The 27,886-nt window shown below is 47.8% G+C and overlaps 2 protein-coding genes across 9 annotated transcripts; one reads left to right on the forward strand and one right to left on the reverse strand.

Moving 5' to 3' along the window:
- Window positions 1–48: 48 nt before the first annotated feature.
- Window positions 49–4,509, reverse strand: gje1a (gap junction protein epsilon 1a). 8 transcript variants are annotated; one of them, XR_013453427.1, is made up of 5 exons: window positions 3,693–3,922; window positions 3,131–3,313; window positions 2,568–2,765; window positions 1,524–1,893; window positions 49–592 (listed from the first exon to the last, which is right to left on the reverse strand). XR_013453427.1 is itself a non-coding variant. In XM_078093806.1 (5 exons), the coding sequence occupies exons 1-4, from the start codon at window positions 4,403–4,405 to the stop codon at window positions 1,696–1,698; spliced, it is 609 nt and encodes a 202-aa protein (XP_077949932.1). In that variant the 5' UTR covers window positions 4,406–4,509; the 3' UTR covers window positions 49–1,452; window positions 1,683–1,695. The 8 variants fall into 8 exon arrangements, 6 of the variants coding, with proteins under 6 accessions (XP_077949932.1, XP_040016018.1, XP_040016017.1 ...); XR_013453426.1 differs by having other exon boundaries at window positions 942–1,893; XM_078093806.1 differs by lacking the exon at window positions 3,693–3,922 and adding an exon at window positions 4,376–4,509 and having other exon boundaries at window positions 49–1,452; window positions 1,683–1,893.
- A 1,761-nt stretch (window positions 4,510–6,270) lies between these two features.
- On the forward strand, window positions 6,271–20,031 carry nmbr (neuromedin B receptor). Its single transcript, XM_040160079.2, has 5 exons — window positions 6,271–6,894; window positions 13,500–13,641; window positions 14,140–14,355; window positions 15,786–16,024; window positions 17,615–20,031. Exons 1-5 carry the CDS (start codon window positions 6,476–6,478, stop codon window positions 17,775–17,777), a joined length of 1,179 nt encoding a protein of 392 aa, XP_040016013.1. The 5' UTR covers window positions 6,271–6,475; the 3' UTR covers window positions 17,778–20,031.
- Window positions 20,032–27,886: the final 7,855 nt, after the last annotated feature.

A 27,886-nucleotide genomic window follows, 5' to 3' on the forward strand; every position in this document is an offset into this window, starting at 1 on the left:
AGTGTCAGCAGACATTGGTATCCATGGAAACGGATGAGGTTTGGTAAATATTATTGTACATTTTTAATCAATCATCTCAAGACTAAACAAAGTAGAAGAACCGGTGACAGCAGCACTAACACAACCATCTGTGAGTCAGCGTTAAATAAAGTGAAAGGAAATAAATAACAAAATCAAAGAAACAGTCGTGTAGCCTCCTAAATTATATTTGATCGATAAATTACGCAGATATTAATGGTCATAATGAAACACCACGATATTAAAAAACATTTTGTAAATAGTTCTCAATATTCCCCTGAAAACAAGCTGACAGTTCAGTTCATAAACCTTTTTTTAACCCGTTGAAAGTTGCTGAGAAAATTGCCTGACCGGTGAGTTCTATTTCCCCCAGAGACCTGAGCAGCACAGATGTTGACCTCCTCGTGTCCACGAGGCCCACGTCTCAGTGACACAACCTTCTGAGGCACAGAAGCACAGGAGCCCCTCGCCGCTTCCAGACCCTCCCAAAGCCCCACAGCGGCGGTGGGACCACAAAGTCCGTTAAAGGGTCAGAAGGATTGATCCACTTTTGTCTGGTAATGCGATGTTGTACCTGAGATGATAAACAGATTGCTGAAAACTTCATAACAAAAGTTGGATGGATGTCTGATTAAAAAAAAAAAAGACCAAACATGAGAGGTAATATTTTACAGAATACATCGACAGTGACACCGAAGACAAAGTACAATGAGTGATGCTGAAAGGTGGTGGAGATCTCTCCACGAGGAGAGATGGTTGAGGATCAAACTGCTCAACCGTCGCTTTAAATGTTTCGGACTAATTCATCACTTTAAACGTAACAGTAATTACGTCGTATACGAGACTTGTGCTCTGAAGACTTTGTCTCTGCTCATTCCATGTCTCTGCAGCGACATTGCGCCCAGATGTTGGGGGCATCTCACCTGGGATGTTGCAACATCCAGAAGAACAAAGGTGCAGAATTTCTTCTTACTGGCAGTTCAGGATTTTTTCAGTGTCTTAAAAACATTGAAACCTGTAATACTGTTAAATATTTGATGGATTTTCATTCCGAGACATTTTTAATCAAATTGTGAATGATGTGTGTATGTATGATGTCAGTGATCCTTCTGTCTGTGAGTCCTCAACAAAGCCCCCGTGATGGAGGCAGATGTCAAAGGGCCAGAAGACACAACGTGAAGACATGAGTGATGTCCCGCCACCTGAGGACCAGCCGAACGTGGTGCTGCCGCCAGTTGGATGATTTGTATCGTCGGCTGTAAGTACGTTAACTTAAGACCGCTCTAATCTCCTCAAACAGCCATGTTGAGGTTAAAGGGAAGAAGCATCCGGCAGCGTCGCACGTCACTCATTTAACGGGGTTGTTTCAGCCATCGTGTGGAAATAGAAAACCAGAAGTCTGTCTGTTCCGTGGACACGGCCAGTACAGAACCACTGATGTGTGACACAAAACACAGAGAGAACGTTACGGACCTGACAGCTGTTACGCTGTCGCACGTTCTCACATTTCATGGTGCAACTCCTGATGGACCAACATCAGCGTCCTGTTCTAGAAAGGTCAAGCAGCAGTAAACCCTGTAGAAACAGCGTCTCGTACATATATTATATATATATATATATATATATATATATATATATATATATATTAGTAATCTAAGATGTACCCGGGTGCACGTGTCACTGGTTGTTGAGGTAACCGAGACGTCGGCACAGTATCTCGAATATCTCGGCGACACAGAGGAGAATGGTGATGACGGTGAAGGTGTACATGGCACTGAGGAAGATGGTTTTCTCAAAGTGTTCTGGCACCATGCACCTCGTCACGTTAAAGGTCTTTTCCAGAGAACTGGCGTCACACATGAACACCGGGTGGACCTGGGGGACAAAAAAAGAGAATCTCGTCTTAAATTCCAATCCTTATTTCTCTCTGATGGATTGAACCCTGGGAAATATACATAGCTGAATAATATTATCAGCCTTATCATTGATTTACACTGATTTGCTACCTAGCATGTACAGGGCGAGACAACGTCATTCTTTTATTTAGTCACACGGGGTCTTTGGTGGGGCGCGAGAGGAGATGCCACACTGTGGCATCGTAGGCACCAGTGAAGGTGGATGCGTGGAGGACTCTGCCTCCATCCACCTCTTTGGTCCATCACAAGCCGTCTTCTTCTCGTCCATTGGCTGCAGTCGCGGAGCCGCAGTGTCCAGCCCACTTGATCTTTAGTAACTAACCAGGGAGCCAATAAAATGCTTCATAGCATTTGGACATTTTGACACTTGTCGGTGTCTCCAAAGGGCGGCTTGCCCCACAAAGTTCAATGTTCTGTGGATCCTGATTATATGAATCCACTATTATATAAGAGTGTCCTCCAGGCCCATTTCTTTACAGATGCTGCAGGTAGAAAGAGGGGCCTTTGGAAACTCATGCTGAGAGAATAAAACTCCCTGGCTGGCCAAGGAGAGCTTTGGTCTCCCCCCAAAGGAACTGGAAGTATTCCAGGACAAGCCCTCTATTGGGTTCATCGTGTTAGGAATGTACAGACCTGGAAGCCAAAGAGGTGACTTTGCAGCCAGAAGGCGATGACTTCCAGGATGATGCGTAGAAGAACAGAAATGATGTAGTACACGGTGTAGAGGGGGCGCTCCAGGATCTCTTCCTGGTCGATGTTCTTACAGGCTGCGTAGAGGTGAAAGACCGCGCCCGGGACCAGCACCGTCACCAGTTGTAACGCCCAAAAAACCTGTAGAGTGCAGCAAGAAGGGGACGGGTGAGTGAGAAAGGCCAACGGTAAGAGACCCTGCGATGCAGAATAGAGGGAGGGACCCTGAAACGTATGATGGAAGACAGCGAGGAAGAAGCAAACCACACATGAAAAGAGTAATTGTAAATTCATTTTTCATCACTCGTCACATTGTTGCCAGCCAGACAATGCAGGTAAATAATATAATAATATATATAATAATATGACATGTTTCTCCTCTCACAAATCTCACATTTTCTAGCGATGTGTAAGAACTGTGGTGCGGTTTTCAGGTCAGAATATGATGTCGGAGGACTGAACAGATTATTCCAGAACGCCTCGGGGTCGGTGGGCGGAGCCTCTACCTGGGGGGTTATGGGTCTGAACTGGTTGTAGCAGTACAGGTTGAGCTCTCGGCGATCCGGGTCGCAGCTGAAGTGCAGCGCCTCGTTTCCGTAGACAGCGAAGCCGAGGACGCCGAGGAAGAACATCCGCACCGAGCCGAAGAACAAGGTGTGGAACTGTCCGATCACCGTGGGAGGCCTGAGCTGGAACACGCACACAGACGTGAACGCTCAGAGAGACAATGATACGCGTGTGCATGCTCATTAGTGAGTCACGGACACACACACACACATACAAAAACATACATGATGTGTGCACAAAGAGTCACACAGTCCGAGAAAAAGAGACAAAGAGAAAAGAGCTTCTGTCAACCGGCCAAAAGGTTCCACTGAGGCCCCGAACCCCCCCTACCTGTTCCCCTCCAACACCAACGTCCAATCACGTTCACCACAAACACGACCAGAGCAAAGGACATGAAATCCCAAAACTCAGAGTGATCTATCGATCCATATCCCCCCTCCTCCCCCCGCGGCCCCTCTGTGAGGGGGACATCGAGGGTCCGGAGCTCCGGGATCTACTCACGCAGCCTTCGTAGAAGTTTCGGATGTAGTTCAGAGACATGGTTGGCCTGCTGACGTCCCCTGTTTAAGTCCGGGCTGCTCTGGGCCCCCATGCTGGCACCGGTTAGAGGCCGACACCAATAAGCCCACCGAGTCTCCAGCTGACACCCCCCCTACACTCCCCCCTCCCTATGTCCTGAAAGCCCATGTCAATGCATATTTGTTTGCCTTTTATCCCTCCATCAATTGACTCGCTCAGTAGAAAAAGGACAACAGACACAATGTGCCGGTGTGGGGGGGGGTAGAACTATGTCAGCAAAAATACAACCTCCTGTCACACACAAAGCAGAGAGAGAGAAAGAGAGATGCCGAACATGCAACAAAAAAATAACTTCCATCCAACTTTTGATGGTATTCTAAAGATCTGGAGCTTTATTTTGAAAAGCTGCTATTGCGATACGAGTTGAAAACCATTATTTTGATAAACTTTCCTTTTTTAAAGTGACTTTTTGAAGTAATTTGTTCACAGTGTCTTTGACTAAATGACAATCGCAATATGAAGTGAGACGATACGACAACACACACACACACACACACACACACACACACACAGTAAATACTGTCGTCCTGATTCCTTGAGCCACTGTCATAGAAGAAGAAAAGCACAGACGGAATAAACTAGGAGAGAAAATCAAATCCACACACCAGGCGCAGTCCTGGCGGCGTGTTGTTCATCGCCGCACGTTCTGTCTCCACTGCAGGATCCCCAACTCATCCCAGCCGGTGGGTCAGAGAGCAGAGTCAGGATGAAATACCCCCAGGCACTTCCTGTCACACCTTTCAAAATAAACACAGAGCAGAAACTAAGACGGGGGAGGGGGACATAAGACAACAGGTGTATTACCAATGATATCATTGGTAATACACATATATATATATATACACATTTTCCCACATTAGTTTATAATATCTACTATAGTTTATTTTGAAAGTCTATGTGTTGCGTCACAGGACATGGTCATATTTGTTGAGGACCTCTTTCCTATATATATATATTTATGTTTGTTCACTTTTATAGACAGAGCTTTGTGTTCAGATTCAAACTAGTGCTGTCCTTCGCTGTGAGGAAACACTGCCATCTGTGACACGCACACACACACAGACACACACACACACACAGACACACACACGCCTGTCAAAGGGAACTTGCGTCCATTGGTGCTCTGCAGCTCCAGATGGCGACATTGGCCTTCAAACCTCAGCCGGCTGAGAGGAGTGTTGGAGGGAGAGAAGCTGGTGGATCATAATTCGTTGGCCTCCCTTACAACCGGACCCTTTTCCACTCATTCAAATGGGCGTCAGCGGCAAGAAGCACTTGTGAGAAATGGAGTGACCTCCAGAGCTGTTAGAGTGACTTTACCCCTGAACCTGCTCGGCTCCCTGTGGGTTCTACTTTAAGTGCTTCTTCATGGTCAAGCAGCTCAATAAGAGAATATCAAGCAGGAGGAGAAACATGACTGATCTATTTTCTGTGTTGGTGGCTTCCCTCCCTTTCCCCCCTCGGAGGAAACCTGGACATTTAATGGCACTCTGAGATAAAGACATACAGGTATGAGCAGAAGACAAACCCGGGTCTCCACCCATTTTATCGTTATTACATTACAGCTCATTTAGCTGACGCTTATATCCAAAGTGACTTACATTGCAGTTTTAACTCATGGCTTTTTACATTTTGGGGAGCAATTAGGGGTTTGGTGTCTTGCTCAGGGACAGTTCGACATGGAGCAGCTGGGGCTCGAAATTTGAGGTTCCCGGCGCACCCTGTCTACCCCTGCACCACGTCGACGCATATGTTACAGATAGGACTGGTTCAGGTTTATAGTTAGGGCTGGTTCAGGTTTATAGTTGGGACTGGTTCAGGTTTATAGTTAGGGCTGGTTCAGGTTTGTAGTTAGGGCTGGTTCAGGTTTATAGTTAGGGCTGGTTGAGGTTTATAGTTAGGGCTGGTTCAGGTTTATAGTTAGGGCTGGTTCAGGTGTATAGTTGGGACTGGTTCGGGTTCAGTTAGGGCTGGTTCAGGTTTATAGTTAGGGCTGGTTCAGGTTTATAGTTTGAACTGGTTCAGGTTTAGCAGCGGGGGGGCTCCGCGCGTAAAAGACCCAACGGAGGCGGGTTTTCTTCTTTTTTACTCCGACAAAACCCGAGAGGAGAGAGAAACTTTGACTAAGATGAGTTCATGTGAGATGTTCTCCTCTCACTGACTGAGGGGGTGACGCTCATAAAGAGAAGGAGGTTCCTTTGACACTGGTAAAATAATGACCCCCCCCCCCCCCCCCCCCCGCTCCCTCCCTCTCATCCACTATATTTTCCTTCTTCAAACATTTAGCCATTTCTGTTATCTCTGCTTCATTTTCTTCACCGTTGTTCTTTTTATTCTCTCCATCACTCTTCTTCCTCTCTCTTTTATTGCCATATGTGTTTCAGATCTCTCAAACAAACACACACACACACACACACACATTCGAGAGAGAGAGGGAGAGGGAGGAAGGGAGGGGGAGGAAGGGAGGGGGGTCATTATTTTACCAGTGTCAAAGGAACCTCCTTCTCTTTATGAGCGTCACCCCCTCAGTCAGTGAGAGGAGAACATCTCACATGAACTCATCTTAGTCAAAGTTTCTCTCTCCTCTCTGGTTTTGTCGGAGTAAAAAAGAAGAAGAAAACCCGCCTCCGTTGGGTCTTTTACGCGCGGAGCCCCCCGCTGCGCGCCCCGCAGTGCCCCGCTCCCTCAGCTGATCCCCCCCGGTGATGGACGACGACTTCCTCTCCAACCTTCCCCCGTCCCTGCCCGAGGCTCTGAGCCCCAACTCCACCGAGGAGCCCGGCGGGTGGGAGTCCTCGGACAGCGGGGAGACGGTCCACTTCGTCGTGCGCTGCGTCATGACCTCGGTCTACACCCTCATCATCACCGTGGGCCTGCTGGGCAACATCACCCTGCTGAAGATCTTCGTCACCAACAGCGCCATGCGCAGCGTGCCCAACATCTTCATCTCCAGCCTGGCGGCGGGAGACCTGCTGCTGCTGCTCACCTGCGTGCCGGTGGACGCGTTCCGCTACTTCTCCGAGGAGTGGGTGTTCGGCGAGGCGGCGTGCAAGCTCATCCCCGTCATCCAGCTCACCTCGGTCGGCGTGTCCGTGTTCACGCTCACGGCGCTCAGCGCGGACAGGTAGGACGAGGCTCGCTCGCGGTCCATCGTGACGTCATCACTCGCACGGTTGTTCTTAATGTGAGCAGAGAGCAGTCATGGATCCGCGGGTCTGCGTCTTCTCCTAAAATGATCCAAAGTACTCAGAGAGCGACCTGGTCCACGCGTTTCTATCCCACATGAATCATGGAGATCGCAAATATCTCAATAGAAGCAGGTATTGTAAATATACCACAGTAGTTTTATGAAATATGAGTTATGAAAGTGAGTTCAGTTCTCTGTGGGCTGCAACATTACAGGTATTAAGTCGATGTTAAGGCATTCGCTTGGATGCCACTTTATCAGGTTACCATAGAAACCACATATTAATCTCATATTAAGACATGCTGCTTCCACGTCTCTAACATCTCAAGATGCGTTGTTTTAACAGATAATAAGTTCTCGTGTTTGTTGATAATGACGGTTCTCTGATCATTGAGATGTTTAAAGCTCTTCTTGAGATTATTTCATGTTGTTGCCTTTAGAGAGGCTCTCTGCTCACTGAGCACAGCTCTGTCTTCTTCTGCTAACATCAGCTGCCTCCTGCTGGCATCGATGCTCTGCTCCTATGGGCCCCTTTTGGGGAATTGATGTGCAGCTGAGGAACACCTGATGTTCTCACAGTGAGAAACACCTGCTGCTCTCACAGTGAGGAACACCTGCTGCTCTCACATTGAAGAACACCTGATGTTCTCACAGTGAGGAACACCTGATGTTCTCACAGTGAGGAACACCTGCTGCTCTCACAGTGAGGAACACCTGCTGCTCTCACATTGAGGAACACCTGATGTTCTCACAGTGAGGAACACCTGATGTTCTCACAGTGAAGAACACCTGATCTTCTCACAGTGAGGAACACCTGATGTTCTCACTGTGAGAGGTGGGCTTCCAGGATTCGTTCACAGATGTAGAGTCTGGTTATCGCTGCTGGAGCGCAGGAGACAGAAAGGCCTTTGGATTGATGAAGAGAAGGTTGACAGAACGTTGATGATTTCATATTGTCCTCCCTCCACTCTGGTCTTTACATCTGCCCTTCATCATCATTGAAGATGAACGCACGTGGACTGTTAGTAAAGAGGACATTTCTCTTGAGTGACGTCTCCTTGGGACGTTGAAGAGATACTTGTTTTTAGGTCAGAACATCTTAAAGAAGTTTTGAAGGTGAAGACAAAGGAACCATTTTCAAAAGTGAGGATTTGTTTTCAGAAGTTTGGTCAAAGTCAGAAAGTTAGCCATGAAATATGAGGGTGTCTTCGGGACGTGGGGACAGCGTGGACATTTCTGTCCAGTAAAAATATTTACTGGCATATTTTTCAGATAAAAGGGGACATTTTTTAGAAAGTGAGGACATTTGAAAAAGACAAAGGTGAGGATCTCCTCAGAATATGAGGACAGTGGGGACCTTTTTGAAATGATGGAAAGAGGACATTTATTTAGACAGCAGTATTGTCCTCCCTTCTTCACATGGACATTTCTAAAGGCTTAATGTGTGTGTGTGGTTTATAGAGTTATAATAAACTAGATATTGCTTCAGGATCCTCACGTGAATAGAAATGCAGCTCACTTATGTCCCCGAGCATGAATCATTTATAATAGCTGCCATGTTTAAAGACCTCCGTCCGTCCGTCCGTCCGTCTGTCAGTCAATCAGGGTTTACCTCTCAGTCCTGAGTGTGTGTGTGTGAGTGTGTGTGTGGGTGTGTGCATGTGAGTGTGTGTGTGTGTGTGTGTTTGTGTGTGTGTGTGTGTGTGAGTGTGTGTGTGTGTGTTTGTGTGTGTGTGTGTGTGTGAGTGTGTGTGTGTGTCTGTGTTTGTGTGTGTGTGTGTGTGTGTGTGTGTGTGTGTGTCCACTAGAGACAGACTGGATGAGAGATTAAATGATTGTGATGAACTACATGAAGACAGAACAATGAAGATTCAAATTGAATCTAATCGGAAGGGAGAAGCAGAGAGTTGGAAAGAGGACGAAGACGAGAAGGAGCAGCAGGTTCCACAAAGCAGGTGGGGGGGGGGGGGGGGGGGGGGGGCTCAGCTTTCAGTGAAGGTCACATGGATGTTTATGCATCGCCGTGTGAATATATGAATGAAGACAGCAGCGATGGCGAAGCTTCCAAAAGCTAAGAAATCCAAAAAAGACCCGCCCCCAGGAGAGGCTCCTCCTCCGTCTGGCAGACCTCGCCGCTGTTGACCAATCAGGGGGCTCCACACCGGCCAGGTGTTAATGGACTTCATGCTTATGACTTGTTTCTGTATGCTGGAGTCTGGTCACCATCCCACAAAGCCCTGCCTCCGTGTCCATGTGAGGCGCCCTGCACCCCCCACATGAGGTGGAGACGTGACCTCTAGACCCTCAGAGATGCAACCTTAGGGAGGAAGAGGCCGCCCATGCAGTGTGTAGATATATCTGATTCATGGTGGGGGGGTAGAAAGAGTCCTCACAGAGACACCACCGAAAATATTATGCGGCTGAAATGTCTCGTTCAGAGAGAAGAATGATATGCTGGATCATTCTGCTTTGGGGCAGTTTCATTTTTAATTATTGTTGTTATTGTTTGCATGCTGGGAGCAGCAGAGTGTTGATGCATTCAGGTCTGGACTCTGGTCTTGGACCCGAGTGCTGAAGGCTGCACGTGGGTCTCCTGCAGTGGAGGTTAAAGGTCAGCACATTCTCCGTCTTCTGAGCAGCTCAAACCTTCACACAGGTGATGCCCGACCTTCACGAGTGTCTCACTTCAGCACCACGTCTCTGAGCTCCAATGCTCTACGTCCACCTGAGGGACGTCCGGATGTTAGAAACACGGCAAGTGCTTTCTGATGTGACTCAACGTCTTCAGCAGGGAGTGGACCGTGGCAACGCGCTGTGTCCCGATGCCCCTCCACCTCCTGCTGTTACCGGACACCGTGGGGGCCCCCGGGAGGCAGCAGGAAGTGAATGAGCGCTTAGTGGAAGCTGCAGAGGTTTCCTGTTCCCGCTTCAGTCCGTCCACCTAAAACGCTGTTTGATCAGCCCGTTAACGGGAAGCTCGTTTGCTCATCGCAGGGAACCGGGTCAGCGATCCAGAGCCGCGTGTCTCAGCCTGATGGCCTCTAATGAGCCCCTAACGAGCTGCCCGAAGGTCCTCCAACGAGCTCCACGAGGCTAATGGCTAATGAGCGTAATTATCCGAGTGGTTGCTGGATCCCAAATCACTTCCTGTCCAGCTGATCATCATCACGTCATGAAGACGTCACCCATTGGTTTGTGGACAGACCGTGTGTGAACCGGAAGTGACCTCATATGGACTGAGGAGGACATAGAGGGGGCGTATATGTCTCAAGTAGAAACCTGTCAATCAGTGTGTAGCCCCGCCCTAAAGCGTCCCCTGCTGGTCACTACAGAGAAGTAGAGTCATTTCCTCATAGACGTCTATGGGAGCAGAGGAGTCGCCCCCTGCTGGTCACTACAGAGAAGTAGAGTCATTTCCTCATAGACGTCTATGGGAGCAGAGGAGTCGCCCCCTGCTGGTCACTACAGAGAAGTAGAGTCATTTCCTCATAGACGTCTATGGGAGCAGAGGAGTCGCCCCCTGCTGGTCACTACAGAGAAGTAGAGTCATTTCCTCATAGACGTCTATGGGAGCAGAGGAGTCGCCCCCTGCTGGTCACTACAGAGAAATAACAGAATTTATCCTCACTCTTTGTGTCGGGTTTCTCCAGCAAATCCATTTTCCCGTTTTGAAATCTGATTTTTCCTTCAGCTGTGTCCGTGTTGACAGCAGGAGAAGAAACTCTGCTGCTCTGCTCTCCGAGTGACCGTGATATGCGAGCTGGTTTATTGTGGGAGGTAAAGGGTTGAGTGAGGAGAGATCAAAGGTCACACAACAAAAATCAAGAAGTGGAATGAGTGGGAGGAAAGGGATCGGACAGGAGCTAAAAAGCAATCAATGGAAAGCAGGAGGAAAGGAAATGACACTTATCAGGACTCCTGCCTTTGTCTAGATGAGCTTTGAACTGGTACCTGGAGATGGGAAAGGCCTTGGAGGAATGAAGATGTGGGAGAACCACTTTGCTCATTGTAGAATGGGATCGTGTTCCTTTAGTCCTGTGATTGTCTCCCTCTTTTGCTCCAGCTGGTTTCCAGTAGATCCCTCACAGACCACCTGCATCATTTCCTCAGCAGAGGAGATTTAAACGAGGTGTCTGAACTATGTGACCACTAGAGAACATCGTATTTACCGACATGTCAGGCGGCAGCGACTAGTCTTCACTACCCGTCTGGAGCCTCAGTGAATCCACCCACTCACAGAACACACTTCTGCTCCAAAGAGGACCAACAACCAGTGGACGCACAAACAAAATGAGAAACCACAAGAGTGACTCCCTTTGAACAAGCTAAGTAGTAGATTATAAAGAACTATTCGATTTGCCTGCTAAATATTTACAGTATTTATCTTATGAAGACTGTTTAAACCCAAAACATCAAACCTCAAAGTTACATTTTGGTTCCCGGCCTCAGATTTGAGTCCATTTGGACTTCATTTCATTTCACTGCTGTCCTCAGTGAACAGCTTCACGTGTCGTGTTGCACCGGCTGCTTCCTGCTCCGGGTGGGTGCGGAGGATAAAAGCTGAAACTGTAACGCTGTGTGTGCGTGCGTGTGCGTGCGTGTGCGTGCGTGCGTGTGCGTGTGTGCATGTGTGCGTGTGCGTGAAGCAGTCGGTGTCGGCTTCCCTTGAATAAATAGCAGCTTGAGGAGGCTTGAGTCCAGCAGGTGTGATTAATAAAAGCGTTTCACTCTGATGTTTCCGAGATGTTTTCTTCTCGTCCATCCGTCCTCCTCACTGAAGGGAGGGTGTTGAATTTGAGCTGCTAAAATCTACGGGACGTATTCATTATTATTGCTGTATTTACAGACAGCGTAGTGTGAGGACCTGTGTTACTGAACGGCATGCTGGGTAAATTACGGAGCAAAGTACAGTCCTCCTGCGACATAATTACTATACTATAATAGGCGCATTAGGCTTACGGCTAAAGTGCGCCGCGCGTAGTGATACTGGAGGAGTGTCACAGTTCTGCCAATGACGAGCTGACGGAGCTCATTCATTCACTTTTTGTCGGGTACCTCCAGGAAACGTGCACGTGTTTTTGTTCCGTCAGTGCGAGTCAGTGAATAAGATGCACGTCGCCGTCACCGGGCCACCCGTTGCTATGGTTACAGCTTCACGTGGATGCTGGTGTCTGAAGGCTGAACGCTGGATCAGACGGTTTCAACGTGAGCTTCAGGACCAACCAACACCGCTGTCCATGTCGGCTTCGACTTCCGTACTTCCTTTAGTCAGAAGTCTCTTCGCCTTAAAGTAGAGTAAACCTGAAGTAAACCTATGTTGGGAACTTCTTGATTTGAATGGAAGAGAACGTGACGCTGCAGTAATGTGTCCCCCCCGTTCATCTGATTCTGCACACGGACACCTGATGAGAGGAGGAGACCTGGAGGATTGTCGTCACTTCTTCACGGGCTGAGGGTCATGAATCATTTCTAGGAATGAGAATCAGATCTGAACTGAAAATCCTTTCCATTGAAACGACTCCGCTGCAGAGTTCCACTCATGAAGGAGAACGTGTGACAGACTGCTGAGAAGTCGTGCACATCTGGACATCTCCTTTCTGATACTGCCTCTAGATCGTTACTGCTGATTCCACCAATGAGGAAGTTCAAAAGCAGCTCTGTGTTTGCATATTACCAGTAATTCCTTTCACGAGGACAAAGACGGGAAACAGCAGGAATGTTTCAATTCTTGCTGTTTCCCGCCTTTGTCCTCTGGCGAGCAGCTGGTTGACTAACAGAGAACCTGCAGCGCCGTCAGAGGACAGGATGGAGTTATGACGTGAGCTACGTGTGGTTTGTCTGAGATGATGCGTAGGAGTCATTTCATAACGTTCTTGACATTTATTAAAAGTGTCTAAATGATCTTATATAATTAATAAGATGTAATACGATATACTACACGGGCTGCAGCCTTCAGGCAGAAGACTTTCACTGCGCACTCCATCTATCATCTCTTCTCCATCTCTCCTCCATCCATCATCTCTCCTCTACCTCTCCTCCACCACTCCACCATCTATCATCTCTTCTCCATCTCTCCTCCATCTATCATCTCTCCTCCATCCATCATTTCTCCTCTACCTCTCCTCCACCACTCCACCATCTATCATCTCTTCTCCATCCCTCCTCCATCTATCATCTCTCCTCCATCCATCATCTCTCCTCTACCTCTCCTCCACCACTCCACCATCTATCATCTCTTCTCCATCCCTCCTCCATCTATCATCTCTCCTCCATCCATCATCTCTACTCTACCTCTCCTCCACCACTCCACCATCTATCATCTCCACCTCTCCTCCCTCTACATCTCTCCTCCACCTCCCCAGTAGTCTCCACTGGGCCGCTCAGTGAACAAACACCCGGTCTGACTGTAAACAGAGAAGAAGCTCTGTGTCGGTTAGAAGAGAACGACGGTTTGTCGTCTGTTGTCACGTTGTGACTGAAAGAGGAATATTAGGGCGTAGAGTTCGCATCAAGTATCTGTCTGATGGAGGTCTCTCCGTCAGGTACAAGGCCATCGTTAACCCGATGGACATCCAGACGTCCAGCGCCGTCTTCTGGACCTGTCTGAAGGCCGTGTCCATCTGGCTGCTGTCTGTCCTTCTGGCTGTCCCCGAGGCCGTCTTCTCCCAGGTTGTCTCCATGCAGGTACACTACGTACCCCTGAGGTACTCCTGTAGTACTTCTGTGGTACAACTACTGCCTGAAGTAGAGCAGCCAGAGAAGCATATATATACATATATGTATGTATATATATATATATATATATATATATATATATATATATATATATATATGAGAGAGAGAGAGAAGAACAATTCCTGTGAAGTTCTTTACTTTTTTCCTTTTAAAATCACAGCAGGAAGTTTGACATTTTGACTCTAATTCTCCTCCTTCCTTTTATTTCTCTCCTTTTATTTCTCATCGTTCCTCTTTCCTTCCTCCTTGTTTCTTCTTCTTCTGTTGACTCCTCTTCTCATTCCTACGTCTCCTTTCCTCCCACCCTCTTCCTTGCTTCCTCATCTTTTTGCTCCTTCCTTCCCTCCTCACTTCTTTTATCCTTCCTTGTTTCTCCCTCTGTCCTCCATCCTCCTCTTCCTTATTCTCCCTTTCTTTCTCCCCCTCCTCCCCCCGACCCCCCCTCAGGGTCAAAGAGACTTCTCTAACGTCACCTTCGTGAACTGCGTTCCTTACCCGCTGTCCAACCAGATGCACCCTAAGATTCACTCGGTGATGATCTTCCTGGTTTACTTCCTGGTTCCTCTGACCATCATCTCGGTGTTTTATTACCACATCGCACGCACGCTCATCCAGAGCGCCCACGACATGCCGGGGGAGGTCAGCGAACACACCAAGAGACAGGTGAGCGGAGGATGAACAGACGCATTGATGAATGGATGCACGGATACGTGGATGATTTAAACACAACACGTTCTTTACATCAGTGACATTTTTCTATTTCTTTGAGAAATACAATTATTTTTAATAAATATTAATAATTAATTGAATGAGTTCCTCTGGGTCTCCGTATGAGATGACCTCTGACCTCTTGCATGAGACCCTGGAAGTCTCTCTTGTGAAGTTAAACTGAGGATTTGTTTCTTTTTAGGGTTTTCTGGTTGAAAACTGACAATAGATAAAAGGGAAACAACCAGTGTGAGATTTCTCGCGCTTGCAAAAGATAAACAGTCTAACGGGGAATCGACTCCAAAGCTTTTTGCACCTTCAGAGACAACAGTGACTACGTCAGCCACCAGGGAGGCGTAGTTCAGTGATCACTTTACGCCAGCTGGAGCTACTTGAGGGGTCAGGGGAAAGGAGGCTGGGGGGGTTGGATATGGTGGACGTGATCAATGATGCATGTACGTGTCCAATACATATTTATTTAATGCATATATAATAACCCTAATATATATGTATGTATACAGAAACAGCTGAAGGGTTCAACATCCTCCACCAGGTGCTCCATGTGGTGTCAATACATGCATCTTCAGTATGTCCTCGGCACGTCCTCTGGGTCTCACTCATAAAGAAACCATGAATAGATGCAGAAGAGAGCAGAGACGACGGTACTGGTCTCTGGAGGACGGTACTGGTCTCTGGTCCAGGTCTAACGCGGAGGTCAGGAGGTCCGACGAGGACTCACAGAAGCACTTTGAGGAACCGCGCTGACATTTGTCCGTGTGTTTGAGTCCTGACGTCAGGAGATGGCTGACCTGAGGGGAGTGTGCACCGGGGACATAATTGACCTTTTCCGTATGTCTCTGGGAATCTCTGAGCTTCCGCCTGACGAGGCCGAACTGCTTGTAGGAGATGCTTGGATATTTCAACATGGTTCCAGACACCCCGCCTCCGCGTTTCCTTCCATTTCGTCATGAGACACGACCAGGAAGCTCCGGACGTCAAAGTCCCGGCGGGACTCAAACCTTCGCTCCTCTCAAGCGTGATCACATTTCCCCACTAAAATAAGTGAGTGTCGGTGTGAAGACATTGGAGCTTTGAGCGATTCCTGCAGCGTGCATGATGGATGTTAAAGCCGCAGAGAAACAGGTTTTTAGCATTTATCTGATGAGCCATCTGTCCACGCCGACAACCTCCTAAGTGGTTCTGTAGGTTCAGCATCCGACAAGTTGTGTTTGGATCCTTGGAAACAAACCCTGTGGGAACCGGAGGGAGACCATATGAAGTCATAAAGGCATATATATAGTATGTATATAATGAAAATGATGCATCCCCCGTCCCCCGTCCCCCCTGATCTTCCGTTGTCGTGTCTCTTTGTCTCGGTCCTGCAGATGGAGACGAGGAAGCGTCTGGCTAAGATCGTGCTGGTCTTCGTAGGCCTCTTCGCCCTCTGCTGGTTCCCCAACCACGTGCTCTACATGTACCGCTCCTTCCACTACCAGCAGATGGACCTGTCTCTGGCTCACCTGGTCATCACCCTGGTGTCCCGGGTCCTCAGCTTCTCCTCGTCCTGCGTCAACCCTTTCGCCCTCTACCTGCTGAGCGAGAGCTTCCGCAGGCACTTCAACAGGTTGGACCTCGTCTCTAGCAGGGTCTCCGGATCGCGCTTTAACCTTTAACCTTCACCACGTCCAATAGTAAAGAGGGACAATTCATGCCTAGGTGGCACGTTTGCACATGTAAACATGCAAACATATATTATACAACTAGGCGGATATTATTCTTTGTTATTCTGTCTCTCCTCTCGCTAAATGTGACCAACATGGCCGTTACTTTGGCTAGCTAGCTAACTAGCTAAGTAAACAAACGTCACTGAAACAGGAGTAAATGATACATTTGTTTGGGACTATTTTCCGCTGCGGATTGATTTACGTTTACCTGCTTCAGCTTTATTTGAACTAACTCTGAAAGATCTATGAGAACGTGCTGCAGCAGCTATGGATCTGATCTCTGGTCAGCTGGTATATAAACAGCTGATGAACCAGACAATACATCTGATTTCTGAATTAAATGAAAATACATATAGTTCCTTCATCATTACTTATTTACACCATTTGAAGAAGATACGTTGGATCCAAAGCTCCGGTTCATTGTCACCATTGAGGCAGATAATAATCCCAAATCCAATCAAAAACCTTTTGGGAGGTGAAAAGTAAAGCAGACTTAACTGGAGCCACATGCATAGGAACTTGGTCCAAGTGGGAAGATTTCCATAAAGACGTTAAATGTTGAGCCGTCCGTCCGGCAGCTGGGCAACTAGTTAACCGTGTCCATGTCCTCGTGTCTCTGGGACTTTGGGGAAGGCTCAGACCGGAGACACGGTGGAGCTGCAACATCCTTCTGGCTGCCTCAACCATTAGTTTCATTAATTTAATGATCTGCAAATGATGTTCCTCATTAATCCGCTTTGTTTCAGCTGATGTTCATGTGAAGCTTCAATGATCTTTTTAATGAAGCTTCAGGATGTCAGCACACAAAGATATCGGCAGAGTTTGTCTTTGAGGTTAAATAAATGTAATTCAGGGGGGAACTCACAGGACAAGTTAACATGCTACATGCACACAAACATGAGTCCAACATAACAAAGAATGACATAATTTCTCAACACATTTTGACTTTATTGCGGAAAGTCAAGTTATTAATAATCATAATTTGATGGTCAAACGTTATGAACGTAGCTTGTAATCAGTCGGTTCTTTGTCTCGTGCTCTTTACTCATAAGATATTTAGTGTATTCTCTCTCTCTTTCCCATATTCACTTTGCATTCATTCACTGTTTACCTCCTCGCAGGTCTGTTTCAGCCTCCACTGGGGGCCGTTCTGAAGGCCCGATTAGGGTTATTAACCTTTAATAACCCTTTGCAGAACACAAGGACCCCGTGTCTCAAATGTTCACCACAGTGGAAAACAGTAATAAAATATAATAATGGAAACATGGAGTGAAGCAGAGAATGTTCTTTTCCTCCCTTTGCTTTATTGTTATTTTTTGCACCACGTATTTGCCCGTGCAGCAGTTCTTCACATACTGCATCGTCATTCAGTTAAACTAAAGAAGTACATTAGTTATGGGGTCCATTTTTATTTGAGGATCCTGCAGGATGATCAACCTCCTTAAGGTTCCCTCGGTTAACTCTTCCTTCTTCTTCTGCTTCCTCTTCAGTCAGCTGCGATGTGTTCAAGGCTCCGGCCCCGAGCGCCACGCCAGCTACATGCACAGCACCTCCCACATCCGCCTCACTTCCATCAAGAAGACCACGCCCACCGCCGCCATCGGCGCTCCGCCGGCCAATGACAGCACGGGCAGACGGGAAGTGGCTCTCTGAGGCTTTTTCATTGCCCCAGTCGCTCCTTTCACACCTTCTTCTTCTTCATATTCAACATAACTCTGCAACCAAAGCAAGAGAGGACAGACGGTCCTGTCCACAGGGTGGTGCCCACAGCTCCACTGTGGAGATCCACAGAGATGTTAACGGGTACGGAGGGTCAGACGTAGAGACCAGAGCAGCGTCCACCTCTCATCTGGGGACCGGTGGGGGACCTTTGACTCTGGACCCCTGCCTGCTACTTCTGTTAGATAAAGTTGTAGCAGAGGCCTCTTCAACATGTTTGGCTGGTGTTTGGTTGGTGTTTGGTTGGTGTTTGGTTGATGTTTGGCTGGTGTTTGGCTGGTGTTTGGCTGGTGTTTGGTTGGTGTTTGGTTGGTGTTTGGCTGGTGTTTGGTTGGTGTTTGGCTGGTGTTTGGTTGGTGTTTGGCTGGTGTTTGGTTGAGGTTTGGTTGGTGGTTGGCTGGTGTTTGGCTGGTGTTTGGCTGGTGTTTGGCTGGTGTTTGGTTGGGGTTTGGTTGGTGGTTGGCTGGTGTTTGGCTGGTGTTTGGTTGGTGTTTGGTTGGTGGTTGGCTGGTGTTTGGTTGGTGTTGGGTTGGTGTTTGGCTGGTGTTTGGTTGGTGTTTGGCTGGTGTTTGGCTGGTGTTTGGCTGGTGTTTGGTTGGTGGTTGGCTGGTGTTTGGTTGGTGTTTGGTTGGGGTTTGGTTGGTGGTTGGCTGGTGTTTGGCTGGTGTTTGGCTGGTGTTTGGTTGGTGTTTGGTTGGTGGTTGGCTGGTGTTTGGCTGGTGTTTGGTTGGTGTTTGGTTGGTGTTTGGCTGGTGTTTGGTTGGTGTTTGGCTGGAGTTTGGCTGGTGTTTGGTTGGTGTTTGGCTGGTGTTTGGCTGGTGTTTGGTTGGTGTTTGGCTGGTGTTTGGCTGGTGTTTGGTTGGGGTTTGGTTGGTGACTCCATGTTCTCAGCAGGAAGTCATGTATGGGACCTCAGGATGTATCTGTGCTCTTTGCAGACACTCAGCGGAATGGAATGCAGCTGAGTGTGAATCTACATTGATTTCACTCAGCCAAAAGAAGAGGGGGGGGGCTGTAATTTGGTACTAATGTCGGGGGAGCAGCATTTTCCTTCTCTATTTAAAACAGAAAAGCCATTTGTTTGATTATGAATCAACTTAATTCTCCACATCAGTTGTATTTTACAGTTAGATAGGAGACATATTTACATCTGTGCATGAATGGAAGTTTGTACTTTTCTTGTCTTCACTGTAGTTTGTGCCAAATGACTTTGTAACAAGCTGAATGTTGGAGACATTGGATCATAGAAGATGTCCCATAAATCATCTTTCTTGGGTTCACCCTCATTATAAGATGTATTCCTGCTGCCCACGCTTGCTTCCAACAAAATAAAATCAACAATAATCCATCACACTTATAAAATGCTCTCCTTTGTCCTCAAAGAGGCTTTACATCATGTGGGTGAAACCAGACAAGCAGTGGAGTCTTAAATGGAAGATGGAGATGAGATGTGTTTCGTTGCTGTTGACAGATGTCTCTTTGTTGATGTGGTCGTCATGGAGACGGTCAGGGTCTCTTGGCCAATGATTGATGATTTGGGACTGATTGCAGATCCAGAAAGTGACTTTTCATCAGTATTTTGACGTCCACTTGGTTTTGAGGACGGCCTGAGGGTTTAATGGAATTAACTCGTGGTTTCCTGTGTTGGGATCATCGGACCTCTCACCATGATCTGACCCCCCCCGCTGTCTATGGAGATCTCGCTGCTTCACTGCTGAAACGAAGAGACGGCCCTTTGATTACATGTTGATGTTGTTTTCCTCTTCTTTCATTGGGTTTGATGTGTTCTTCAGTGTCAGCTTGTGTCACAAATCTGTGTTAGAAAAGTCTGCTCAGATCCCATAAACAGCAGGAAGAGCAATGCGAGCAAACACTGCATCCTCCCCCCAAAGCTCAATGACGACAAGGGCTGTTTGTCTTCAGCAAAAAGGCAGGACACGCTTCGGGGCAGTCTAACTCCTGGTTGTCCGTCCAGGCTCTTTAATTGGCCAATCAGGTGTGTAAGTGGGTGTCAAAGTGTCCCCGTGCTCCGGTTGGAGGTCACCATTATGTCCACAGTAGACATCTGCGTGTGTTCAGCTTTGGCAGGTTGAATAGAAGAGGAAGCGAGATGGACTCACTTATCCTCACTCACTCATTTGCATAATTCAACACAACATTTTATTCAATAAATGCTCCTCTGAATGTAGTGATGAAGTGGTGACGTTTCATCCTTTGACACTCTTCATCATGTCGGTCGGAGGTTGGTTCACGCCGCATCGCTGCATTTATTCATGAAAACGTTGGCTGTATTTTCTGATTTGTTTATTGATACAAAGAGATTAATCTATAAATGTAAAAACATTTGACTCTGATGTGGCAACAACAAGAACTTTTAACCTGCATGTAAAGCTCAGATTGACCATCTGTAAATGTGTGTAAATGAGCAGATAATCAATAAGACGATGTGGTGTGTCACACGCTGACGTCGGCCTCTCTGGGCCGAGCACCGACTGGACGCTCAGACTACTGAGCGTATGTCAATGAAACGGGACAGGCGATAACCTCTATTCAATATGATCAGCCAGCCGTGGGATTGGCTGAGTCCTCTCCTCTTTAACGGCGTCCTGGCTGAGCAGCCAATCGCCTCCGATCGAACCCACGGAGAGAACCGACCTCCGACTGCTTCGATCCTCATTCCTGCATGCGGTCACACTTCAGCTTTCATTTCATTCATACACGCAGCAACTCCAACCCCGGACCTCTCGTAGTCCTGGTGTCCAGCGGATGAGTCCTAACTGTCCCCTGACCTGTCACTGTGCTCCACAAACAAACAGATTCTACTGGTTTTCTTTGGATCATCTTGGAGGCCTTTGTGAAGGTTTTGTGAAGCGTCTGATCAGTCGCACGCAGGCAGTGATAAAAAACAGTAAAGAATCCACAATAACTGAAATGAACAGAATTATAACTTATTGAATGGACCCGTCTTTTCCACTCAGCCTGAAGACGGACAAACACTTAATATCATCAATCAGGAGAGACCTCTTGAACTTTAACAAAGATTTATTTAAGTCTTGGACTCCATCCTGCCGAAGGACAAACCGGGGCCGGGATGTCGAGATGAGGCGCACCCCCCCCCTGGGAGTCCAGACACTGGAGACGGTGGAGAAGGGTGGTGGAGGCCCTGCTGGTTCTCCTGGTTCTCCTGGTGCTTTCTGAAAAGACAACTGGCGGCAACAGAGAGGAGAGGAGTTTTAACGTTTGACAGCATTCGATTGGCTTACGGACGCGGCGCCTGCGTCTGGTTGGCTAGTTACTAAACGAGTCACGCCGACGTCCGTTTCTTATACGATTCAACCTGCTGTAACGTAAGAAGAACGTGTGGAACTCGCCGTCCTGCTCGGTGCCATCGGTTGACGTCTTCAGAGTTGCTGAACCATAAGCCGGCATGTGACCTAAACGCCGTTGCCAGGCAACAAGGAAAGGAGACAGAAAGGACCCTTATTGATTATTATTGCGGTTTGAAAAGGTGTCGTTAAGTTAAACATACCACATGAAACTGGGTCATAAATAACCGACAATAACGGCAAAGAATCTTAACGCAGCACTAATCAACATTATTGATCGCCTGCGTGTGAACCGGCAGCGGCTGTGTAGAGAGTGACACACTCTTTGATGGATTCCAGTTTCATAGCCTTCGAGGTCTTTTTCTGATCGATACGGCATATTTAAAAGGTCTGCGTCGTATTTATCATTGAGGACCAATAAAGCTACTTTACATTAAAGTTCTTGTGATCAGCACTTCTGAAGACCAGATGGTTTAATTGAATGCAGATAAATCACGTTTAAGTGTTTGAGCCTGTGAGAGATTTGGATTTGTGTCAAAATGGAGACGGGCCAAAGTCAACAACAAGCACCTGCCGGCTTTTTGGAAGCAAGTCAACTGACCTGAGAGAGGTTCTCTTCATTGCCACCTCCTTCCTGTGGGGTGAAGATAGAGCGGCAGCCAGCACTTGGTTTGCTGAGCATAAAGACGACTGTTGAAAGGTAACAAAGCCCACCAACTTAGCATAGCATAGCACAGCATAGCTTAGCACGTAGCTGTAACAACATCATGATGCAGCTGTGTCGTCTTTGATAGGGACGGTAACAGCAGTCTAGATAACGTGATGTTTTCATTCCCGTCAGCATGAAGTAGTGAGTCCGGATCTACTGGGCACCTTTCAGACTCAACATGAGTGTTTGAGAGCCAAACCCGACCCGAGACCCGTCATTTATCTCTTCTCCAAAGACCAAGTTACGTTCCTGCTTTGAAAACAAGTGGAAAGTAACTTATCAAGCAGATAGAACGTTAGAAGCAATGGAAACAGTCAAAATATCTTCTCACCAGCCCTCCTTTACCCTGAATGTTGTGACCTGAAGCCATTGGATTCTCACGAGGTGGTCTGTGTCGTATCGGATCGTTCAGCCGGCTGAACGCATTAAGAAGAAGCTGTGGTGCAGCTCCAAGTTGAAGTCAGTGCCAATTTCATTTTATGGGTAAAAGTGTCCAAATCGTTACTCAACGTCGTGACTCGCCCAGACGGCCCTGGCCAAGAGAAACCAAAGGAGAGAAACCCAAAAGCCAAAGTGGGTCAATAATCCAGGACGAGCAAAGCTCAGCGTTAAGCTGGCAGCTCACATAGTGACTGGGAACACTGGGCCCAGTTACCCAGACCATGCACATGATCCAATCAGAGAATCAGTCACCTTTGTGTGTGTCGCCATTACCACTCGGTGACATTAAACGCCACACAATCAGCTAAAAAGCAGACGAATCACATTGCAGACAGAAGGGAGCATCTGGTCTCCACTCAGGTGCGTCCTGCCGCCACGAGAGCGTCGTTGGCTCTTCACTCCAGGTGTGACGGACGGACGCCAGAGGCCGACAACGGCGTAAGTGAAGATACCTTCATGGAAAAAAGGGCCAGACATACGAAGCATTACATTACATCACATGTCTTTTAGCTGACGCTTTTATCCAAAGCGACGTACAATAAGTGCATTCAACCATAGGGTACAAACTCAGGAGAACAAGAAACAAGAAAGTGCCATTTCCTCAAATAAGCCAATTTACAATTTGCTATAGATGAGTGACGTTACAAGTCCAATGTAAGTGCTACAGTTAGTTAGTGTGTTAGTGGAGGTAGAGTCTGAAGAGGTGTGTCTTTACTCTGAAGATGTGAAGGCTCTCTGTGGTCCTGATGTCTTCAGAGAGCTCGTTCCACCATTTAGGAGCAGGACAGCAAAGAGTGGAGACCTAGTCGAGTGTTTTGCTCTCAGTGAGGGAGGGACGAGAAGTTTTGCAGATGCAAGCGGAAATACGACCAATCTGGTTTTCATCTATCGATGCAAAGTGATCGGTGCTGATTTTAATTCAGCCGCATGTTCGACGTACAAAATCAATTTACATGAATGAGGCTGATCTGTGTTTAACCATGTTGGTCCTCCTCCAGACCTCAACAGGAGATCTCCGGCTCAAAGGATCACTTGGAGTCACTTCCACACGTTGTCACACCTTTCTTTACCAAGCTGCAGGTCTTTCACCTTCTTCCCAGAACAAGAGGGTTAGAAGTTGAGAAGAACCATCTCAAGTTGAGAAGAACCATCTCAAGTTGAGAAGAACCATCTCAAGTTGAGAAGAACCATCTCAAGCTGAGAAGAACCATCTCAAGTTGAGAAGTCTTAACCGACACCAAACCTTCCACTGTCACTAACTAGTGAAACAGGACACAAATCAGCCAGCAGGCGTCCGCAGTCACGTCCTTCACTTCTCGGTGCTTGATGATGTTGTTGTTTATATTTGCTGGATATTTGCATAATGATGATTAATCGCTGATGATTTATAACTCAAACACGTCCTGTCACTTATTTACACGACATCACTGACGTACGTTGGTTCAAAAAGTCGTCAGCGGGAAAAGAGCTGCTGCTTTTATTTTGTATGTTAAAGACACACACTCTCACACACACTCACACACACACACACACATACACACACACTCACACACACACACACACTCTCCAATCAGAGGGCTCCAATTGTGATGAGGCAGTTATGAATAAATTAGCATATCATTAGTGGAAATAATCACTCAGATTCAGTTAGGCGTGGATTAAGGTGTAAAACACACACACACACACACACACACACACACACGCACACACACACACACACACACACTAGCCTTTTCAGCTGCCTAATTAAACTAATTAGTCAAGGGGTCTTAATCGTACTGACACGCCACTGTGGCTGTGTGTGTGTGTTTGTGTGTGTGTGTGTGCGTGTGTGTGTTTGTGTGTGTGTGTGTGTGTGTGTGTGTGTGTGTGTGTGTGTGTGTTGACTGGTCTGCTTTGACAGGGCGTTGCAGGTTAATGTAACACCAGTACCAGTTACTTTCTTGCCAGCTCTCCTCTCGCCTCCAGGTCCTTCCTGTGCGTGTGTGTGTGTGTGTGTGTGTGTGTGTGTGTGTGTGTGTGTGTGTGTGTGTGTGTGTGAGTCTCGGCTGCCTCAGCTTTTCTGTAGGTTTAGTATGATTCTCTCCCCCCTCTCTCTCCCTCTCTCTCTCTCTCTCTCTCCCTCTCTTTCCCCCTCTCCCCCTCTCTCTCCCCCTCTCTCCCCCTCTCTCCCCTCTCTCTCTCTCCCCCCCCCCCCCTCCCTCTCTCCCCTCTCTCTCTCTCTCCCCCTCTCTCTCTCCCCCTCTCTCTCTCTCTCCCCCTCTCTCTCTCTCTCCCTCCCCCTCCCATCCTCCCCTCTCTCTCTCCCCCTCCCTCTCCCTCTCTCCCCCCCCCTCCCTCTCCCCCTCTCTCTCTCCCCCTCCCTCTCCCTCTCTCCCCCCCCCTCCCTCTCCCCCTCTCTCTCTCTCTCCCTCCCCCTCCCATCCTCCCCTCTCTCTCTCCCCCTCTCTCTCTCTCTCCCCCTCTCTCTCTCTCTCCCTCCCCCTCCCATCCTCCCCTCTCTCTCTCCCCCTCCCTCTCCCTCTCTCCCCCCCCCTCCCTCTCCCCCTCTCTCTCTCCCCCTCCCTCTCCCTCTCTCCCCCCCCCTCCCTCTCCCCCTCTCTCTCTCTCTCCCTCCCCCTCCCATCCTCCCCTCTCTCTCTCCCCCTCAGCAAGCACAATAAACGCGCTTTCACAGAACTTGCACACGAGGATAAATGTGAGATAATCCTTCAAACTATATTTTTGCTGTAATATCTAATTACAGACATGGAAAGAGGAATAAACCAAGAGTTAATAATATAACAGTTATTTAAATAACAAAATCGCTGTAATTAACAACTAGCTTTTAACATACATTTTTTTGTTAATAATAAAATGAGAATTAAGCTCTTTTGCATTAACGTTCTTCTCGTTAAGATATATGAATAAAAACGTGACAACATGAAATAACTACGAATATATTGTGACTTTTGTCCATCTTGATGTTTGCACCCAACGATTTGGTCATTTCAAAGTCTCTTCTGGTCCACATCCACCATGAGGCAGCTATGGGGACAGAGACCTGCAGAAGACCTGCGAAACCTCTTTGAGACTCCTGAGGAGGACTTTGTTGTACAAGATGTTCATTTAGTAAAGCTGGAGATGCTTTAGGGCGGGACTACACGCTGATTGACAGGTCTCTACCAGAGACGTATAGGGCGTGTCTATGTCCCCCTCAGTCCTTATACGCTCGCTTCCACTGACCACAGACCGACGATGGATGTGTTCACTTTGTACACAAGCTGTGGACAAAACTACGGACTGACAAACATCAACCAACCCAAACCCAAAGATCGGTTCCATCAGCCTGAAACACCTTCTCAGACCATTCAGTCCTCCTGGAGACCTTTGCTGCTGGGGACCCCCGACTCGTATAACAGAGATTCACAGCGTCATTGGACGTGTGCTCCATGCAAACTGATGAAGGAAAAAAGATGAAGAGAAGCATTTCTTCCCGTCTTACACCCTGATGAAGGGTGACTCACGACTGGGTGATTGCTGTGACGGGACAGAAAATGAAGACAGAAGGGACAAATTGACAGAAAAACACCAACCAATCACAGATAACACAGGCAATCATGAGAATAAAAGAGCAGAAAAAGCCTCTGCGCCTCCTCAGCTGCTGATAACCAACCAATCATAGGACCACCAATCAAAAGAGTGATGGGAGCCAAAGGAGAAGGGGGCAGAGAAACTACGCCGATGACCTCTGCAGACCAGGTCCAGGGATGGAAGGCCGCGTGCTGATTGACACCGAGAATAAAGACGTTCAAGAGGCACACGAGGACATGATCTCCTCTCTGGTCCAGATAGACATCGCCACTGCTTTAACATCCCCGAGGATCACAGCGACGGGGGGGACGAGGAGTACGGGGACAGATGGACGAGGCGTACGGGGACAGATGGACGAGGCGTACGGGGACAGATGGACGAGGCGTACGGGGACAGACGCCCTCGCAGCAGAGTTCAGGTCCAAATGGAAGGCTCGACCCAAATGGACCTTCTGCGGTCTTCGTCATGAAATGCGAGGTGATGACAGACAGTCGTTTCACCACCAGAGACGTCTTCAACTTGAAGCGGGTCGAAATAAAAATGTTATGTGGACCAAAAGCTCCAGGTGGTCCGAGATTAGACTGATTATACTCCGTGTATGAGTTTGAATCCCCTGATGTGTGTCTCATGGTGTTCAGCAGAAGGCTCCACCAGCTCCAACAACCTGCCGCCACGGGTTTGGACATAAATACATGACAGTTGTCCAAACATCACCCTACTTCCTTCTGCAACAATGAAGACGTCTTCCCCCCACCGTTGTTTGGAGTTTTGCTCTCCCTGGTGACGCCTCCGTGTGGCCCCTCCCGTCAGTGTGTGAATGGATGAATGGATGAATTACGTAACCTTTTTTACCAGGATACTGAAAAAGAATTTGATTGGGACGTGAGCTCATATGGGCTGTTGTTGATCATCATCTGCTCCTCTGGATGAAGCAGAACAGGAGTGTGTTTGGACGCTCTCGTCTCCACCAGGCTCACCTGAGCCCCACCGACCACCTGACAGACATTGGGAGACGTGTAACCTCTCATTCATCTGAATCGTCACATTTTGACAACTCCAAGTGACCCCGGCCAGAGAGACGAAAGGACCTGCCCGTCCCACAGACGTTTTTGACATGCGTTGTCATGGCGACGTGAGCGGGAGCAGGTGTGATGCTCGGATTGATCCGTAAACATGTCAGAAATATCAGTTTATTTAATATGAGCCCGGAGGTGATTAGATAACGATGTTTATTGTATGGATCCGTCACCGTGATGGATAAATGTGCTCTGACGTGATGATTAATGTTATTTGGAGTCTGAACTGAGTCTGAAGACATTCTTTAGCTATTTCACTTCATAATGTTTTCTTATTTAAAATGTATTCCAATAATTTAAGTATAGACGACAAAAACAGTTTGTTTTGTTTATATTTTAGCATCAAAAAATGGATTAATGGGTTTTTCACCATGTGTGTGAAGAGCCAGCTTTCATGTGCTCAATAGTGATCAAGTGGAGATGTTCCTGTGGAGCTTCTCACTAATCCTGCAACTCTCCCATCGTCTGTGCTGCAGGAAGACCTTTCAGAAGAATATAAAGGCTGCCAATGACCCGCTCTCTTGAACATCTCATTACGTTTCCTTCCTTCCTCTCAGCGCTGCAGCAGAGAGGCTCTCCGTGTGAGGACCACTCCAGGAGGAAAGAGCTCTGAGAGCCGTGCAGAGGTCACAGCCATCAGCTGGAGGGCCTGTGACCCGGGGCCAGGCTGCAGTCCATCGAGACGCCATGGAGAACGTTCCTCATGGAGAGCGTTCCTCATGGAGAACGTTCCTCATGGAGAGTGTTCCTCATGGAGAACGTTCCTCATGGAGAACGCCTGTCATGGAGAGCGTTCCTCATGGAGAACGTTCCTCATGGAGAATGCCTGTCATGGAGAGCGTTCCTCATGGAGAACGTTCCTCATGGAGAACATTCCAGCTTCCATCCAGGACCTGGTCCAACCCGACATCCCGACCC

Source organism: Gasterosteus aculeatus, chromosome 18, assembly GCF_964276395.1.
Source record: "Gasterosteus aculeatus chromosome 18, fGasAcu3.hap1.1, whole genome shotgun sequence".
NCBI classification, from domain to species: domain Eukaryota; kingdom Metazoa; phylum Chordata; class Actinopteri; order Perciformes; family Gasterosteidae; genus Gasterosteus; species Gasterosteus aculeatus.